The sequence below is a fragment of the Anticarsia gemmatalis genome, chromosome 12 (genome assembly GCF_050436995.1).
Source record: "Anticarsia gemmatalis isolate Benzon Research Colony breed Stoneville strain chromosome 12, ilAntGemm2 primary, whole genome shotgun sequence".
NCBI classification, from domain to species: domain Eukaryota; kingdom Metazoa; phylum Arthropoda; class Insecta; order Lepidoptera; family Erebidae; genus Anticarsia; species Anticarsia gemmatalis.
The window spans coordinates 4,124,617-4,146,535 of NC_134756.1; the positions used below are offsets into that span (position 1 = coordinate 4,124,617).

The 21,919-nt window shown below is 34.7% G+C and overlaps 1 protein-coding gene across 1 annotated transcript in view; it reads left to right on the forward strand.

The window, feature by feature from the left end:
- The window catches only part of IP3K2 (Inositol 1,4,5-triphosphate kinase 2), a 177,944-nt gene that overhangs the window by 20,449 nt on the left and 135,576 nt on the right, over positions 1–21,919 (forward strand). The window contains exons 2-3 of the mRNA XM_076121294.1: positions 15,033–15,092; positions 15,355–16,073. Coding sequence (XP_075977409.1) covers positions 15,360–16,073 — 714 coding nt within the window. The 5' untranslated portion in view covers positions 15,033–15,092; positions 15,355–15,359. The remainder of the gene's footprint in view (positions 1–15,032; positions 15,093–15,354; positions 16,074–21,919) is intronic.

Here is a 21,919-nt window from a genome sequence, read left to right on the forward strand (position 1 = left end):
AAATTTTCATACGAATTTTCTCGATAGCTAGCCTGTTGTCGATAGTGGTAGAGAATCGCGCTACAGTTTCTTGCTTGCTAGTGTAATGTTGATTCTCATCTCAGATTTCGCATGATTTCAATTCAGGAGTCCTGTTATCAAACACCATGTGTCACTTCCTACGTGCTATGACATTAAAACAATAAGCTTTGTTTTGATACGTTGTTCAATGAAATGACACTTTGTTATGGAAGAAAAATATCAGTTTCCCAAGACATTATATTTTTTAACTAGCTGACTCGCGCAACTTCGCTTGCGTCACATAAGAGAGAATGGGTCATAATTTTCTCCGTTTTTGTAACATTTTTTACTTGTACTCTGCTCCTATTGGTCGTAGCGTGAAGATATATAGCCTATAGCCTTCCTCGATAAATGGGCTAACTAACACTGAAAGATTTTTTTCAAGTCGGAACAGTAGTTCCTGAGATTAGCGCGTTCAAACAAACAATCAAACAAACAAACTCTTCAGCTTTATATTATTAGTATAGATGTAACTATACTGTATAATATGTAAGGCATTGTATTTCTATGTTATTTACTTTTATTAGTTTTGTCTTTAAAGTGCATTAAGATTTAATTAATTTTTAGATAGTTAAATGAATATCACGCTCACTATTATCATTAGATAATGTGTAATTAGATATTAACTAGCTGATTGGCGTGGTTTCGTTCGCGTGAGTCTAGACTACGGGCTCTCTCAAGGCTTTCATTGACAAATGTATTCTGTGTTAGTCTGGTGTCTAAATTTTAATACTGAAAAGTTGAATCGAAATCAGTTTCTTGCAGTAATAAGTGCACTGTGTTGTTCTTCATTTATAAGAGTAATTTCTATTATAGTAAATTTAGCAATAGTGCTTTCTTTGACAGTTATTTACTTTTGAAATATAACTACATACTTCCCTGTCTTTGTTAGAAATTATGAAGCGACTATGAAGATTACCTGTGACTATCACGTAACTAATTGAAATCTTTTATTTTATCAGAATGAGTCTTACAAAAGTTACAGATATAATAAAATGTGAAAGTCTGTCTGTCCGTATTTGTATCTTTTACATTTCACTGAATATATTTTGATGAAACTTAGCATGGAGGGTTGAAGGCCTGAGAAAGAACATTGGCGATATCTTATTAATCTTCTATCTTACTAATATTATAAATGCGTCAGTTTTAAAGTTTAAGGGTCTCAGCACACATATGGGATCGGAAAGGGATCGTCACCGTATCGCCTCGAGCCGTTCAGAATGGTTTGTATTAAACTCCCTACTGCAACGCACACTAATCGGAATAATAACGTAATCGCCTCGCCTCGGAACAGGCTCCGAACTTGAATTCCCGCGCTTACGGCTCATCGTCCCCGCGCTTACGTTTCTCCGTCCCCGCGCTTATGTCTCTCCGTACCCGAGCTCACATCTCTTCGTCCACCCTTTCCCCTTTCCCCTCCCGCGACTTGCCTGCTAAAGACGCCGCCATTCGCAAGGAGTCAGCCAGGGGGCGGCGAGGCGTAAGCGCGGTGTCGCCTAGCCGTAGCCGAGTTGACGTACAGGCGCTGCTGATACGCTTTCGTTACGTGCATACGGTAGGTTGACGCCTGGTTGACAGCGAGGCGAAAGGCGTTACGGTTACGATCCCTTTCCGATCCCATATGTGTGCTGAGACCTTTAATGTGTGTTTTGTAGATCAATCACGCCAAAACGACTGAACGGATTTTGATGAAATTTGATACACGCACAATTTGCAATCTGGATTGACACATATGATACCTTTTACCCTGAGATTATTTCCCAAATTAAACACGTATAGTGCAGCACGGGTCAACAATACAATAAGTTTCAATAATTAAGTGCAAACACTTTCTAGTACATTCTAATGTGGGAAAAGTTAATTTATTATGCACAGTTACTTTTGCGATAAGCAACACTATTCTCTTAGTAGCGTCACGGTTTCTAATCTGTTTAATGTCTCTGAAAATTTGTCATACGAAGATAACCTCTATTACAAGGCCTTAAGGTTGGAAAAAAATAATTGTTACCGATACATACGTTAGAGTGATAATTGTAAGTTAAGTCGTACGTGTGATTTAGTATGCGGTTTATGAAGGAACTGCACTCAGTAAGAATAATGCTGTCTATAGTCTGACAACTTTGTAGAGAGCGTTTGCATGTACGGTTTATCTAGATTATAATTAACAATGTTGTATATTTCTTAGATAGCTGTATAAGGCTGCCTGTCCACCGAAGCGGAGCGAGGCTGCGGTGCGGAGAAACGGATGAATACTAACCAATAAGAGTGCACAAAATCTCCTCTCCTCGTGAGCGGTTCTCTCCGATTGGTTAATATTTCTCCGTTTCTCCGCACCGCAGCCTTGCTCCGCTTCGGTGGACAGGCAGCCTAAAACAGGCCACTGTCACCCGCATAAAACTAATCACCAGTTTAGCCTATCTTCCAACTTTGTTGGAGTCGGCTTCCAGTCTCACGGGATGCAAGTGGATACCAGTACTTCACATGGAGCGATTACCCATCGGATCTCCACAACCCAGTTTCCTTGGTTGCACCATACGGTGTTATAACCAAAGTAACTGGGTTCGTAAGACTTCGGTAAGACTGGTTGTAAGACTTTCAAGCTTCTGACCGCTGTTAACGATTGTCAAAGATCTTAAGCAGGTCAATTATTATGTTCCCAATTCTGAATTTAGTGTACCTCTGTCAGTCGTGAACCTTGCGTACAAGGCTTTCTATCTATTAGGTTGTTGGATTATAATAGTAAATGTGCAATCTTTTATGATGTGGACAGAGAAAATTTATTGCGATTAAATTGCTTTAGAAAACTATGTAGGTGGTTTAAAGTATTTCAGTTTTAGTGGCGTTATAAATTTTCATTTTACGGTTTCCTGACGGGCTTTAGTGACCATAACGTTTGGAAACTTAACGCTTCCGAGTTAATTAATTTATCGTAGTTTTTGTCACTTTTAAAATCCTTAAATTAACACTGTTGCGAAATTTTGCAAGTTTTGAGTTCTTTAAAACAGTTTTTGAAGAGTTACTAAGTAACCAGATCTTGGCGTGATGGACTCAAGGCGTAATGCTTCTCCCATTCCGATTTCCGATAGGTAATCTCTTTCCAGTAGTGAAACAGTGGATCATGATTTCACTAATGAGTAATAATAAATGATCTGATGACTTCTAGTAGTCATGGAGATGAACATCTCGTATTTTTTAATGACCCGTTGAAATAGGTCAATCAGGACGACTGACGTAAGGCTTTTGGGCGGCTTTAAGAACTACAATACTTATAAACAGGCCCTTGATATATTTTAAAAGATACTAAACATACCTTCGAATAATATGTTTATACTAGAAGCCACCCGCTACTTCGTCCGCATGGAAACCCTTCCAGTACATACACACAAACGTACGCATTTATAATATTAGTACGATGATTCTCCTAGTCATCGTTCTACATATTAAAATGTTTACATTCAAGGAGGTCCTTAACCTGTATTGTGCAACATCGTACAAACATTACAATCACAAAACAATTGAAATATATTTAAATACTAGAAATGTTTTCAAACGATCGTCCTTCGCTTGTTTTCGTCTGAAACATGAATCAACATAATTTAACCTTGCTATGAATACATACATAGTATTTTTAACGGAATTTATTTTCTAAAAATACTTGTATGATGTGATACTTTTTCTTTCATTCCGTAGATTTAAAAAGTAGTTTATTTGAAATTTAATAAAAAATCGTACAATTTATTTATCTATTAATTACTTATGGTTGTCAAATCTAGAGTCAGTGAGGGTTGATGGTTGAGACAATGAAAAGGACTTTGCAATAATAGTATTTTAAGAATAAACGATTTTTACGTGCAGTGTGATAGTGTGATTGTAAAATCGGGTCAAGAGTAATTAGATTCTCTTTTTGGAAAATTGCTATGAAGATGGTTATTTTGCCTTTTAAACAAAAATACCAGGCACTGATGCCCGGTTTCTAAATTTAGATGTATTCTTTTGAGTCAGCTTCCTGATGCTGTGTGAAACTAAAAGTATGATTGAAAAAAGGTTATAGCAGTCGTTGTATTATTTCACGTCACAGTAATAATTTATTAAATAATTTGACAACACAACTATCACTTACTCTCGGTTTCTGGGGTACATTTAGCGGTAGTTTATCTCTTCAATAGCGTTTTTACATATATAAAAAAACGCTATTGCATATATACTGATTGAAAAAAGGTTATAACGACTGCTATAACCTTTTTTCAATCATACTTTTAGTTTGACACAGCATCAGGAAGCTGACTCACTACCCTACAAAGAATACATCTAAATGGTTCAACGTAATAAATTAATCAGCGCTATACCGAGATCCATTTAATGAGTAATATACAATGGACATATTCTTCTTTGTATTTATAGTACATATTTGTATTGCAGTTGTATTTATTGAGAATTATACAAGCATTTACCGCGTACTTCTTATCACTTCAGTATTTATTTGTAGTAAACTTTGACAGCTTTGAATAGAGTTTAAGAGGGATGATTTTTTTATTATTAATACATAATTAGAGCAGTGATAGCCGAGTGGTTTAAGTTGGCACCTCCCACTCTAGTGGTCGCAGGTTCGAATCCGAGGAAACACATCAATGACTTTTCGAAGTTATGTGTGTATTAGAAATAATTATCACATGTTCCAACGGTGAAGGAAAACATCGTGAGGAAACCTTGCATGCCTAAAAATTTGTTTAATACATTTATTGAGGGCATGCAAAGTCCTCAACCCGCACTTGGCCAGCGTGGTGGACTCAAGGCCTAACTCCTCCCTCATTACGGGAGGAGACCCTTGCCCAGCAGTGGGACAGTAATGAGTTACATTTATTTTTATTTATTTATATAATACATAATTGTTATGTATTTATAAGGGGGGTATAACCGAGGTAACTGAGTTGTGGATGTCTGATAGGTAGTTCGGTGAGGCTGGAAGCCAACTCCAACGTTGGTACAAAGGCTAGGCTGACGATGATTGTTTTATGTTTCTTTAGTTTTTACAGCATTTTCCCATAATAATATTTTTCTATGAGACATTACATTTTTTTGGATTTCTTTTATATATGAATATACACTATTGCATAAAAAATATCAGTTTTGCGGTTTAAGGTGCGGTATTTTAAAATAATACAGTTTGCTACTGAAATTTGTGTCAAAATAAAAATGATAAACCATTTAGATTTTTTTTATTTAATGGAAATCCGTTATAATTCCCAGTTATTGATAGCTAATTACTTGCTAATTCCACTAAATTGATACAAATTCCCAACTAATTGGTATTAGGTGTATGACGCAAAGTTTTTGCGGTTTTACCGTCATTGAAGTCGCATGTAAATTATATCTAAACCACAATGAGGTTATATCCTATATGGTTTTACTTTCTAGTTACGTAATATTGGGGATTGAGTGAATAACCGAGCCACTAACGAAAAAAGAAAATTTTGTTAGTAATGCGTAATCTTGAAACACATTACAACAAGAACATATTACAAAATGGGATCAGCAGGATCCGATTTTGTAATATGTTATTAATTGATAGGAATATTTGATATTAGTTGTCTTATACTCCGAAAACTGCTCGTATTTTTTTCACTAGACGAAGGAAACTCCTAAAAATCATAAACATGATACTTAGCGACACACCAGTATAAAAACAAATTAATATTCTATAATAAACATGCAACGCGAAATTAAAAAAAGACTTTTCTGATTTCAGTCGGATTCTGATTTCAGTCAGTCAATCTTCCATTATTTCCATCGCTAGTCTTACGAGTTTTCACTCACACCACGCTATTACCTAATTCAATTGTCTTCAGCGATACTTGTCTTTGCACATAGTGTCCTCAATCCGTCAAATTGCGAGCGTTATCGTCTAATTTAGTCTTATCAGTTAACTAGGCCGACAGGTCCTCTTACAAGCTTTCCACACCGTCGCCCAAGCGTGCGAGTTACATAGATTTTAACTAACTAATTGTTGTATATTGAAATCGTAAAAAGTATGTGCGAAGTAACTAAAAGGAAGGTGGAATAGCGATTGTGAGCCCGAAAGTTGAGCGTAGGGCAACAATTCGTAAGGTGAATGCAAGTAGACAGTCTAAAACCTTGGAGAAGTCGTGGAAAAAAAATTCAGCTGTAAAACTAGGCTTACGATACTTATGTCTTTATTTTACATCAGTACTATAAGGCTAGGTTCACGGCTAAGCCTGCAGAACTGGTTATATATTCATGAGGCTTGAATTATGATAAGCTATATGTCTGTAAAAAATTTCTCAAGATATACTTGAGAATTTCCCATGAAATATTAACCATTCCAGCCGCACGAATGTTTGTTTGGAAAATTAATACAGAGAGATGATTATCTACCACTGTAGACAACCTATTAATTATAGACGAATGTATAAAAAACTGTCCAGCGCTCCTAGTGTATTCCGCAAGAACTATTTTCTTCAAGTGATTTTTAATCTTAAACGTTTGCTAATCCGTATCTATCGAACAATGTCAACTGCTGATAATCGCGCTCATTTTAAAACTATAAAACAGTTTGTAAATAACAAATGTTATAAGATCATTGAACTGGTTTTCTCAAAGGATACAACAGGATATGTTTTTTAGAACGATATTATAATAAAAAAACACCGTGCAATATTGTGATAATAACAGCAAACGAATACAAGCTTTTTACATCCTATATTGTTTACAGACTTAGAAAATAATGTAATAGTCTAACACTATCTAAGTTCTAGGAAGCAATTACTAAATGGATCTAGAAAAGTAATGGCTTTGCTTATAACTCAAGGTTCGCATATTCACCCGCATAAGATGTGAAATTGATATTGTTTGAGAGAATGTTGTGTGGTTACTTATTTCTATCCAGTTCTATTTATGACTCCGTACTTGTGGACTATATTTCTAATAGACTGAGGTGTTTTAGTACATAAGCTACAATACTGCCGAGTTTTATCAAAATCCGTTCACAACATAAGTAAGTCACAAATGTTCGTGCAAATATCGAATTCTTATTCCTTAACTTATTTTGTTTAGGCATTTAATTTCTGAAGCCCTTGTTATTTTGTTTAGAAGCCTATTAGGATCAAAAGGAATTGACTTGTAAACAAGGCGGATGGCGATGGTATAGGATATTGAGAATTTAGAACATATGTGACCTCCAAGCGTATACAGCTGACTGTAGTAGCCTGTTTGATACAGTAACTTTTTTTTAAATACACAGTTTTTTTAATTATTATCTCTATACATTGTGCATGCCAAGGATCTCTACTAAGTTACTGAACTGTAGTGAGCAACCTGGTCAAAATCGTCTGTGGCTTTTCGGCACCTACACCACCATTTTTGTAGCATCACTCATGCATCACGCACGCGCAAATGTCAATATTAGCATATTATTCAGATAAGAGGATTAGAACCTTATGTCAACATATCAAACAAAACTGTCAATGTAATCAATATTTTTTTATAAAAGCCGCGCCTTTTTACGCACCGGCCGTTAACAAAAATCTCAAGTGTTTACCCATGTAAAAAAAAGTATGGAAGGACATTGTAACAATAGTAGGCGTTCTAGTGCGTGCGTCAATGTAATAGTTTAATTAATTTATGTGTACGGGATATTGTGAGTGTAACTAATTTACTGTTATTAGACTTAGTAGTAAGGAAAACAATGTTTAACTATTTAACAAACAATACTTTTTTTGTGAGTAAATTAAAATAAAAAACCAACCGAAGATAAAAAACATGAATTTTACATATATACATTTTTAAAATAGACCATTTTACTTAGAGAGGCCATCAACTATTGAGTAGATAGTAAACAGGATTTCTCGTTTGGAAAACTGTACAGCGCTCCTAGCGTATTCGGATGGAACTATTTTTTTAATTTAATTTATAATTTCTAACCGAATGTTAAACCTATGTTCTTCATAAAAAAATCGTTAACTGTACTGTGTCTGTTTCTTTCATTTGGTTAGCAAGGATTTATGATGATATTTGTAAAGATAACCAATTACTTCATTAATAAACATACATATACGATAACGCCTGTCTTTTGCAGATTGCAATCTCAGTTTAAAAAAGCGCATAGGTGATCCTTTATTACCATAACGATACGTCTTTTTGTTTCTAAAACATCATATAATCACCACAGTCATAAGGAACAGTTAAACTGAGTTGATCGGTGTCGTGTAATGCGGGACAATTGCTGGCGTTGTCTAAATTAAGCTATTTTGGTGCGTGTCGTATTGCCCTTACACGAAGCAAGGCTGACTTTGACGTCACACGGATAGAGCACGTTGCGCTATAAAAAGATGGATACGGTAGTTGCGTTTTATTTATTTTTCTTTATTTGGGTAAAGAAATAATATCATAATGCAATACAATTATATGTCGAGATGGTATGGCCATACGATGTTTAAGTTTCAGTGGAGTTTCAATATACATATTATCTATTACTACGGCTAAATAGTTGTTGAAATAGTTGAATAAGTTGAGAATTATATTATTTATTTAATAACATCTTGTAGTGTATTCCGACTGTTGATGACGGGGTCTCGTGTTCGGTTCCCGGGTCGGACAAAGTGCTAATGGTCTCTTCTAATTTCGGCTCTTTTCTAAAGGCTCGCCATAATATAGTACTTAATACAACGCAGTATAAACGCAACTATAAACGTAGGTGTATTTCATATTTTTCTGCCTGCGCCTTAGGGAATAGGCGTGATATTTTGTATGAATCTATGTAGTTATAATTAGGTGTACAAGTCGGGAGTAGTATACATTATATAATTAGTTATATACTTAACATTTTTGTAGGTAGTTCGTTTTTATGTGTTGTTTCATTTAACTTTACTTAGATTATGTGTGTGTAAAAATAATTGTATTACTTACAGAAGATTTTTTCTGCTAAAATTCAAATTTGATTACTATTAAGATTGAATAAGTAGAAGTAATTACTGTAATTATGAGTAATTAATCATTTGTACTTAAATGAAATAAGGTTTTTATAACAGTTGCCGTTTTTGCAATATTTTTCTTTTCGTTGGAATATTTTAATATATAAATGACAAAGACAAATACAATATTCTTGAAAATATTTATTTAAAATGTTTCTATGATTTCTTATAAGTTATTCTTAAATTGAAAATAATAGTCTTCATATACGTATAGACTTCATAATGTAGAATTTTAAAATTAAATAATATTATTATAAACGTTTGACCAAAGAGCACGGAAAACCAATAAAAAATTTCTAAATTTTTACATTTAAAACTTATAGACAGATAGAGCAGTGATAGCCGAGTGGTATAGGTTGACACCTCCCACGCAAGTGGTCGCAGGTTCGAAACCGAGGCAACACACCAATGACTTTTCGAAGTTATGTGTGTATTAGAAATAATTATCACACGCTCCAACGGTGAAGGAAAACATCTTGAAGAAACCTTGCTTGCCTAAAAAATTGATTAAAAACATTTATTGAGGGCATGCAAAGTCCCCAACCCGCACTTGGCCAGCGTGGTGGATTTAAGGCCTAACCCCTCCCTCATTACGGGAGGAGACCCTTGCCCACTAGTGGGACATTAAAGGGTTAAATTTATTATTATTATTATTATTTATAAAACTTATAGATAAAAAAACTACTCCTAACTGAAAATTAACTATGTAGACAAAGGTATATTTATGCGTTTCTAAGATTACTTTAGTGTACTAACATGGGTAATTCTATTTCGTTTATGAATCCAGACTCATATCCACGTGGCACAGTAGTTTCACAAAACACTATCATATGTTGATCATAATAAACAAACAATATCCTTGGGCTAGATTTCGCGTCAGTCAATAATTATGACGTCACAATAGTACTTGAACTATTTGGCCAAATTTTGGACAAATATCCCGTATTTCCTGGTTCAATAAATAATGCATGTAAATGTGTTGCATATTTTAACATTAAATTAGTTCAAATTGCGATTTTCGAAAAAAAATCTAGGATTCTTTTGTTTCACAGTTTATGTTTAAGTGTCACGTAAACTATTTGCAAGATAAAATGACAGTAACTGTTTAAGTTCAAACTCAAATCAATAAGTAATAATTCAACTCTATATTTTTTAACATTAAATAAGACGTAATTCAGTCACCCATCAGCTACATATAATATTCAGTCTTGAAGCTTCATAAACCTCTTCCAATATACCAGAACATTCTTATACCTCTATGTATGCTCTCCAAAGCTGTATCACACCGTAAAGGTTTCTACCCACGTGCGCACCGGTCCCATAGATTAGCGTAAATACAGAGTACTAACATAAGATGCGCATGCGCGTACACGCAACATACATTACAATTAGATACTGCTACTGTTTTACGCTAGGGTCGACTTATAGTATTAGATAGACTCCCTGCTAATAATTCAGGACCAATTCAGGAGAATCAGTTATGGGCGCAACGCGAGATGTATTCCATACCCCTCGGTATAGATCTTTGGATATATCAGTCGTGATATTAATTATGTATGTAAAATAAATGAACTTTAATTCAACTGTAAAAAAAATACTCCCTTTTTTTAATCCCTTAAGACTCTCTCTCTCGTCCATGTCATGTATCCCATATGGTAGTGGGGTCAGCCTTCCTGGTCTTTCCCTTCTACTTCGCTCTGTCCTGGACATTGTCTTCGGAAACCTCACACTCACTCATGTCTTTCTGTTCTACAGTTTCTCATCTAGTTTTGGGCCGTCCTCTGGATCTACGATCGGGGAGGGAAAGTGTAGTGTGTGTGTAGTGGTTTGTTGCATCCTTAAGACTCATCAGCTAAATATAATGTTCTGTCTTGAAGCTTCAGAGAACCTTCTTTTACCTCTATGTATAAACTCCAAAGCTGACAAATCATGAAGGTTTCTACCCACGAGCGCACCGGTCCCATAGATTAGCGTAAATACAGAGTAATAAGACATGATATGCGCATACGCGTACACACAACATACATCACAATTAGTTATTGCTACTGTTTTGTATGCGATAAACACAAACTATACGGTTGTTATGGAATATTTTATAAAGAATTAATGGCTATGGAGATTTTGAATTGTTGTCTTTTATGTTATCTTAATATGGAAATTGTAATGATGTTTGCGATTCCGACTAACCGACTTCAAAAACAGGAGGTTCTCTATTCATCCGTATTTTTTGTTTGTTAACTCATAACTGTTTAATTGGTTTACCGATTTTGATGATATTTTTTCCCTATGTCTAAACTAACTAGGTTTAGTTATACCTTTCGAGAAATATTAGAATGACAGTTTTTCTTGAAATCGTATTACGCAATTTGAAAACATATTACGCACAAAAGACTAATTTGCGTTTTGGATATTAAATAGATCACCTATATCTAAACAACAGCATTGAGTTTATAAAACTTAATTGTTTTTCGGAACCTAAACAAGACAAACACGACAAAAAAGCATTGACACATGTGTATATCATTTTGTAATGTACTGCAGACAACTGTATCATCGGAACCGATTACTGTACAATCTAAATTGTTCGTTACATCATTCTTTGTGCTTCTCACTTACCGATAATTGGTTTAATTATGTGTGAGAACCATTCTCAGGAACGACTTTGTCAAACTGCGTAGTAATTTAGTGTTTTCACAGGAAAAAAACGTCACGTCAGTAAATTAATTGTGTATCATTGTTCTACATAAATAGCGTTATTGGAATAACTTCGTTGGAAATTGTAGGTTTCCCTGTTTATGTACAGCTGTCGGCGTATATGCAGAGATGCTGATGTTTTTCACAGACAGTATTTTTAAATAAGCATAACTTATATGATGACTAATATAAATGTTAAATTCTTAAAATGGTGACTCATTTTACCCAAGTTGAAATTGAAATACGTGCGAGTTCTAACTTTATAAATAAATAAATAAAAATAAATTTAACCCATTAATGTCTAAAAATGTCTGAAAATCTAAACAGCTTTGCCTTGTAATAAAATGTTTACATTCAGTCACATCATAAATATGTAACTACTAACTACATAATATCAATAATATTGCTACAGACAATGACTCAAAGTATTGTGTTTAGATTTTTATGAAACTTAACATTGCCTATATATTTTTGATTCATCAACACGGTCACATATTATAGAACTCGACTCTACTTATGCCGTATTAAACTAAATTCGTTTAGTGGTATGTGACACCGCAAAATAGGTACTGATTGTTATTGTTTAGGTAAATGCATTATTTTGTACAAGCTTTATCGCAACTGCATATTAAACGGGGTTTCACAGATTTTCATGGATTTTCCAAACATAAATACAATAAAGTAAAAACATTTCCTTGTAACCTGTTATTGTTACACAAGGATACTTATGTTATTGTTTTTGTCATGACTGCTTAATATTGTTTATTTTTTATCAGTAAAGAACCAGTGGTTGATAAAATATTAATAATTGGACTAAACTTCTTGATGTGCGCGATTCTGATTTATTGTTAGATGTACCGCGTATTTGACTCCGAAACTTGAACTATTTCTTTGCTAAATATTATAAAAAAAGATCAGCGGTTTACCCGTGAATGCTTAATTAGTAGACATATGTACATACATATAATCACGCCTTCTCTCCATAGGGGCGCCATTTGGTATGATCGTTACAAATTTCGCTTGCTTCATTCACATCCATACATCTTACATAATTAGCAAACTTTTACGTAATAAATAGGCGGCAGAAAAGGCTGGAGATAGAATTCTATGAAATGTTATCTAAACTACATACATAGGTACGTACTACGCAATTACGAGGAATGAACCCTTATATCAGAATCCCACACTTTAGTTCTCGTTAACTTTTAGTTTCTTTACAAAAGTGAAATTTCTAAGAAAAGAGTAGATACATCTTTGCTTCTTTTCTTCTACAATGTGCTTGGATCTAAAATTCTTCTACAATGTACTAATGTAAATCTTAGTATTGCATATCCGTCTGTCACTACATTTTCACAATTTACATAAATATGCAGAAACTATACGTTACAGTGTAGATAAAAGATCACAAAAACTGATAACAGATATCTATTGAATAACAATGTCATATACGAATGTGCAACTATTTAATGTAAGGAAGTCTATTTTTCTATACAATGGTATTTTCAATGTTCGTGACATTTCTTTCAGAAGATTGTTTGTCTAGGTCGGTAGGTTACTCGTGGTTGTAAAGTATTTTTAACCCTGTTATACCCAAGAAATGAAGAGTCAGAAATATGAACAATTGTTCACAGTAACCCACCCGACAGTATAAAATGGGCTGTATTTACAAATTACAAAAAGTTCTCTGTTGTCAATGTTGCTGATATTTAATAGGGGAGAGACTATTGCTAAATTGGAAACGAATATCCTAATCAGCTAAGAAAACATTTTAAAATAAAATTGGGAGCCATTTGTTAAGTCGTGGAAAAAGTCTTTTCGTATTATAGTATGTATAAACTTGTATTAAAATCTCTTTGGCTTTAATAATCACAAATGAGTACACGGTTCATTAGGTTTCTTTCAGTGAGTTCGTGAGGTACCCAAATATCGAGCTTTTTTGTGTAGAGAAAAGATTTTATTATAAGTTAACCGACCTCATATTTTTTTTGCTCGATAATAGTGTCTCAGAAGAGGTTTAGTCTTCCTACTATTGTTGATTGCTCTACCTAAGTTGATGTATGCACTATCCACTAATTTCTGTTTCTAAGTTGCATTTAGATGATCATATCTTCATGTTCTTAAGTGTTTTGGCATGTGTTCATAATTAAACTCTTAAGTAATTTCACAGCGTCGTTAGTAATTACATCATTAACATCTGTAGAAACAAAGCTATCTAGGTATTAATTATTAGTTGTTTAGATCCACTAACATTTTTGCAACTGTGTTATTTCCATCAGTCGTTTTTTGTGTGTGAGCGGACCCTAAAGATAGAAAATAAAAGATTTTTGAACCGTCCTCAAAGATACGCAATGTCCAACCAACTAGCTTTTAATTTTGCCAATTGTAGTGTACTAAAGTATGTATATCCCACCTCTCATTGAGGAAGAAGAAATTAACCCCTTAATTTACCATTATAGTTTTCTAAATTTACTAGCTGTCTCGCGCAACTTAGCTTGCGTCACATAAAAGAGAATGAGTCAAATTTTTTTACCCGATTTTGTAACATTTTGTACTGGTACTCTGCTCCTATTGGTCAAAGCGTGATGATATATAGCCTTCCTCGATAAATTGGCTAACTGACACTGAAAGTTTTTTTGAAATCGTACCAGTAGTTCCTGAGATTAGTGCGTTCAAACAAACAAACTCTTCAACTTTATAATATTAGTATAGATTCATTTATTTATCTTTCTCCTCTCTATTCTTTTAAAGGCAGTGATTTTATTTTGAGTGTTAATACCCCACGGCTTGCACCCAAGGTCTTTGTTCATAAGTAGTAAATATAAATGTATTTGTACTGCGTACGAGAATATTAAACTGATGTTATGATGGAAACTTTTATTTGTAGTTCGCACGTGTGTTTAATGGTCGTGTTATACGACGTATGGAATAAGTCTATGGTGTGTTGAGGAGGTTTTTTAAGTATTTTTTTAAAATATTACTTTGGTTTTGAATACAACCAGCTAAATGCGCTACTCCCGAATATAGTAATCTGATGATGAAAAAAATGCTTTTGGTAAATTTGAAGCAAGTTCTCTAAGAATATTAGAGTCAAAAATAATAAAACTCTTTTCAGTGTTGAATAAATATTAAATTTATACAATCCTGAAGCAATCTAATCTCAGTTTCACATTCAAAGCCGACGTTGACGTAATAGTCGAAGTGATAAAACATTTTTTTAACCACATTGTTAAAATATTATTATCAACATCCTGCTGTAAACGTGTGTCCTAAACGTTATTTATTTTGTTTCAGATAAGGCTGAAATGTACAATTATTGAAACGTTTTTCGAGTACCAGTTAATTTAGAACAAGGTCAGTAGTTTGTAATTAACAAACCGACGAATTTATTTCATCAGACCATCAATGTACCGCATCCATAAAACGTTACCATTCCTAACTTACATATTTTTCATAAAAGGCCACAAGGTCGACAATGTGTGCATCGGATATCGCGTTGTAGTAATATGAGTAGTAAAACTATTCTAATTAATTCATGCATTCAGTTTCAATGTGCGTAAATACATATTGCGCGTGTAGAAAAAATATATTAAACTTTTGTTTACGTATGTTGCAGTAAAAATGCCGCGACTAGAGAAACCGGCGCCAGAAGACTTCCGGCGTGTATTGCGCGAAAAAGCGCTGAGCCACAGCCTGTTCTACTTGAAGCTGAGCGCGGGAGTAGCGCCGGAGCACGCGCGGGAACCGGCGCAAGCGCAGCCGCACGCGACGCGCAGTACCAACGGCAGTGCGGGCGCGCGCGCGCCGCCGACTGGCCGCGTCACCCGTCAGGCACAACCGCGCGTCTCCGAGCTCTTGCGTCGTTTCGAACCCGCTCCGATGCAGTACCTCCGGCCACCACGTACCTCTTCGCCGCCCGAAGATATCTCATCCTCTGATGACGACGACCGAGCCGCCGTCAGACGTCGCAGCCGCGATCTGAGCGACGACTCCGCTGTTGAACTAGAGACACGTTTACGAAGACACTCACATCCTCGCGACATCACGCCCCCACCGGACGCGATGTCGCCCAGACGAGAGAGGACATTGATCGAAGCCCATGTGGTGGAACTGGGGCGAAGGAGCAGCGAGGGTTGCGAGATCAGAGGGAGATGTGTGAGGACGCCCAGCGTGGTGGTGAGCGACTATTCGGATGGAGTGGCGGTCGGTGCTACAGAGGAGGAGGTGGACTGGCTGAGGTCCAGGTCTTTGTCTGCTGACTCTGCGTGTTCTTCATGCTCCACGTTGTCCAGTCGCGATGATGAAGAGTTCGAGTCACCGACGATGCCTAAAAAGGTAAGTTTTTATATCAGCTTATTTCTTTATGTACTGCTTATTTGTCACATTGGGATTACGATGTATAAAGATACATTTAAACCAAACTATGTTTTATAAATCTGTAGAAGAGTCGGTTTTGATTTATTCAGAATAACAGGACAACGTCTTTAATTAATTACTTCGGATCATTCACGTACAAAACTGTAGAGCGTAGATAAAAAAGTTATATTAATGACTTCGTTAATTTGTGATTTATATTATAGCGTATTATTAATATTGAGGTCATTAAATTATTATAGTGAGAAAAATATTATTATGCTTAGACAGATTTAGGAATGTTTTTTCATATTTTGACATTTATTGTCTATATTTTTTTTATACGTAGGTATATATAACGGTAGTTTGAACAGTCTTTGGTATTTAATAATTTTCAAATAAATCGTAAAAGGACATTCAAGGTAAATGGGAATGGAGTCATTATTCAGGATTATTTTATTGCGGTCGCAACGTGCCTTTTTCAGTTTTCCTTATTTGACGAACTAACCTTCATGTGACGTCATACATTCTTTATGTTTGGTGATTAACCTGTAAATATTGGGTTTGATGGGTTTGACAAAATAGCTGCAATATTGACTGTAGGTGCTAAAAAATTGTTCAAAGCTACTATATTATTATGTACAAATGTTACATTTTAAAGCTTAATAACGGTACATCGCTAGATGTCATATAAATTTTGAACCACTTATATTGGAATTAGTGACAGAAAAACTATTTATGTTTTCAATCGTCGCTAGAAATCAAAATATCTATAATATTTCTTATATACAATTTTACATAATTATATTGACGCGATGCAAACCTGTTTACTGTTTTCGTATTACGTCAAATTAATATTGGATTACAATTTATCAACAGCGCTCACAGCCAGTTGCGCTCACTGGTCGGTAAACGATCTGCGAGTTAAGCAACCGTTGGCGCGGTCAATCCATAGATGGGTGACCGCATAGTGGCATTTGAGCTGGGCGTCTCCGTGCTTCGGAGGGCACGTAAAAAGTCGGTCCCAGCTGCTATCTACTAAGATAACAGTCGTTAAGCCATGTCAAAGGCCTTCGGGCGGCTTGAACAACTTTGACACTAGGTTGACCACTAACCATACGATAAGAATAAGAAAGAAAGAACAGTTTTATACGTAACACTATTACAATCTTTTAATTACCATCTACCAAGTCATATAAATGATTGAACGGTCTCACGTACACGAAAAATATGAAGACTTAAACCTTCAAAGTTATAATAAGGTTGAAAAAGTGAAACACAATCTTTTTTTTGATCTGCGAAGTTCGTCAATTGGACCTAAAAGCAAATTTCCTGATAGGTATATTTAATTATTCTTACATTGACAACGACCTCTGTTCATTGATGACTTCTAACACGGTCTATTCGTTATCTTAATCTAATCCATATTCAACAAAATTACTATGTTTATATATTTAATCTTTATTTTTAATTGCTTGTATTTAATTTGCATACGTAAATTGCTATAGAAGCCCAGAATGGAAACGAAATAATTTGATTACTGATTTCAAATCGGGTGTTAGATTTTGGTAAGGTTGAAAATAATCGGGAAATAATGTAGCTAAAATATGCATTTACATGGAAGAAAGAAACGTTTATTATATCAGACGAATCAAGTGATTTCCTGGTATAAAGAGAATGAGTCTTGGCTTTAGATATTTATTAAGAAAGGTATTAAAAAACAACTTAAAGCTAAGTAATAGTGAATCAGATTTAAAGCATTCAGTTTCTTAGAATTTTAGGTATACATTACATTTTGTTAGCTTGTATATGTTTCTTTTAACTTTGAATTAAATATCATCATCACAACTTTTCAATTTATTGTTCTTTCTTATAAATTATGATGGATTGATTCCTGGTTAATAGGATTTATCAAAAAGTCTTTTAATGCAATTCTGCGTATTTTCCAAAATAAAAGTATGTTTCCTTTCAGTTAATTAATGTGTATCTTCAATATTTTAAGTAGTTTCGATCCATGGCCTATAATTTTTTTTCACTCTATATAATATAATCATCATCATCGTTGTTACCCGGGATATCATTTCAACCAGATAGAGATTAATTGCTCTATATCATTGTTTGACTCTTCATATCGTATAATCCGTGGGTTTCTTGATACGTGTTCGTTATTTGTATGTGAAACGGATGTGGGCATCCGTCATTTACGTGTCCAATGTTATTGTACGGGGTAACTGGAGCGGGAACATATTAGTTACACCACTACGTTGGCAATTGTGTTATTGTTTACCGAATGTACCGACGACAGATTTTTGGAAGTTTATACAAAAACGACTATGAAAAGTTATACGACGAAATTCTCTATTTGCGTTAAGGCATTTTTTATTTTATTACTTTTATATGTTATGTTGTTATTGTGTTGTTACGTATAAGGTGTAATAAGGTTAGCATATTTTTATGTACAAAAACCTTTTAAAAAACTATAAATAGTTATAAAAAGAAAAAAATAGGACGATATTTCTCTATAATTGTTTGATACGATTAAGTGTTGGTTAGTTTAACAAGACGAATCATGACAGTTTTTTATAAATTTTCTGCAACATTTTCCATCAGATAATAATAATTATTCAGACACTCATCCGTTAACCGGGAAACTGGCTATTAATGGAAGGTAGGGATCGTACCAAGTGACGGTCTCTGGTGTTTGCCCATAAATATAGGAAGGAGGCGTAATTTTATGTATGTGTGTGTTCTTATACATGTACATATGTATATTTGCGCAAAAGCATGTGGTCTCGGTTGCGGTATGAAATGCGAATACCTAAATAGCGAATAATTTTACGTAACGCAGTTCCTAGTTCAATGTACAGCGTTGAATCAGCTGTCATTTCAATTGCCTACTTCCATATGTGGTGCTTAACCCATACTGATGTTTCCTTTTTTACTCTTCAAATAAATCTTCTGATTATGGGATGTCTCTCATTATGTTCAACAAGCGTAATAGCACGAAATAAGCGTGCAAAATTTACCAGTTTCAAGGCTAGGTCAAATATTATCCTACATTTTCGATTCTAGCTTTTTTATGACATTGGACTACTCGCACACGGTCATTTGATTCCAAACTAAGTAGGGCTTGTGATAACCAAATAACTAATAAATATACTTATGTACTTATAAATACCTACCTCTACTTATACATATAGATAATTAACAACAAGGCAGAAGAGATACTCGTGCTCATCACACAAACATTTGTCCCGGGTAGGATTCGAACCCACCACACGCGATACAGGTATTGGGGCGAGGTGTCCACTTGAACCACTGCGAAAATCATTACTTCGTTTACTAAAGTGTTTAAGTCAATTACTTGTATTTAGTTTATTTATTAGAAACACGGTAATAAGTTTATTATAGTTTCGTATTCTTGTTCAAATTTCAGTTGAAATTAACGGTACATATTGTTATAAGGGTAATTTTGTTAATGGTGTTCTTCAAGGCTCGACTCTGGGGCCATTGTTATAACAACCAATAAGAACTAATGTCGAAACATTATGAAGTTTTCGTGGAAAATCTTATTTTCTACATTCATTTATATTAGTTTTGGTAGTTAAATAATACGTTAAATATAAGAAGTTGTTTTAAAATAGTTGAACTAAATTGACCAGTTGTAATTTTGTTCTAGTTTTCAACTTCTCAGTGAATAATAGTCGTGATGGCTTTAATAATATCGTCACGACTTTGTAATACTTTGAAACGTTATAATAATTTTTTGTAGGCATATTATTAATTTAGTTTTTCTATAGTAGTGAATATTGTTCCTGTTTTTTTTAAATAAAAAGCTTTGTTGTTCCTTGTAGACACAACACACTTTAAGTAAAACAAGCGGCTTCCGAACCGGCTTAGCCCGGCTTAAAAAAGCTTTTTTCAAAAAACGTTTACAATTTTACTCTTGAATCACTCTACCTGCTATAAAATGCCACCAAAATCTTTTGCGTGGTTAACAGATCTAAGCATACAGAGAGACAGACAGTGGTTGTTTTATACTATCTCTCCTATTCATAAACACGCTATAAACCTATATAAGTTAAAAGCTACTATAATATGTTTTCTCTTTTTCATTTTGCTAAGGAGTGAAAGAAACAACACACTTTATGAGCCTTTCATAACTTTATATATTTTTATGAATAAGAGGGTTAGTAGTTATATAACAGGCTAATTTATCTTCTGTTTTAAAAGCCCTTAAACTAAATATAAATAACTACTTCTTCTTATCGTATGGTTAGTGGTCAACCTAGTGTCAAAGTTGTTCAAGCCGCCCGAAGGCCTTTGACGTGGCTTAACGACTGTTATCTTAATTGACAACAACCGGGACCGACTTTTTACGTGCCCTCCGAAGCACGGAGACGCCCAGCTCAAATACCACTATGCGGTCACCCATCTATGGAATGACCGCGCCAAGGTTTGCTTAACCCACAGATCGTTTACCGACCGGTGAGCGCAACTGGCTATGGGCGCCCTTAATAACTACTTATACAAAGGAATTTGAGATTATAAATATTCTTTAAAGTAGCGAAATTCGCGAAAACTAAATATGTTCTCGTAAAGGATCGTATAATGAGCAAAAACGTGTAATAATGATACGTACTTACGTCAGAGTAATAAGAATTCTAATCGTTTTTGGATAATTTATTAAATCAAACGCTAATGGTTGGTTGCTAAGTACCTATTTAGTTTCTACGTTACTTACAATTTTAGTTTCACGAAATTCAAATACACAATTAGGTCTGTTTCTTTTGTTTACTTTTAAACTAACTTCGAGATACTTTACTTATAGCATCACGTCTACATACCCAAAGGTAAGCAGAGGTATTAATCACCCATATTTCGGATTTATAATATTAGTCCCATGTCACATATTGTCGTTTAAGTTCTACCACCTAAGTAATTTTTAGCAACTTCAGGAGAGACTATTTCAATTTCGCCTTTTTATTCTCTAGCCAATGATATCAAAATGTCGAAACTGCTAATAAAATTACTTACGTGGTGATAGAACTTAAACGACGATATTGGACATATAACTAAACTTCGGGCTACGATTGAGAAATTCTTAAACACCGTCATGTCCAGACCACAAAGTCATGTAGCATCATATAACTTCAACATGCACATCGAATTACAAAGCTCATGTACTTCGCCATATAAATTTGTATCACCAAGCATTTATTGCAGAGGACACTCCTACGAGTGTATAAGCCACTAGCTGACCCGCGCAACTTCGCTTGCGTCACATAATAGAGTCATAATTTTCCCCATTTTTGTAACATTTTTCACTGGTACTCTGCTCCTATTGGTCGTAGCGTGATGATATATAGCCTATAGCCTTCCTCGATAAAAGGGCTATCTAACACTGATTACTAATTTTTCAAATGGGACCAGTAGTTCCTGAGATTAGCGCGTTCAAACAAACAAACAAACAAATTCTTCAGCTTTTTAATATTAGTATAGATGTATCGAGTTCAGCTTGTCACAGAACATCTCACGGACGTTAGTGACGTCAAAGAACGGGTGTTCAAATATCATATGGGATTGACCCCAGGACGGAATGTTTGACTTCCAAAATTAGCCACCAGGAGGTCGTTATTTGCGGTCCCTTACTGATAAGTCTTTTTTTAGATTCGGTATTTTTCCAACTGTTACATTACGAAAACATTTATTTAATTTCTTCTTTTGAAGGGTCTGATTATATTATTATTTGTAGAGGGTGTTTATGGTTCGAGGAGGACGTTGAGGGTGTATGTATTGTTAAGTCTACTTTTAGATTAGGTAATTTT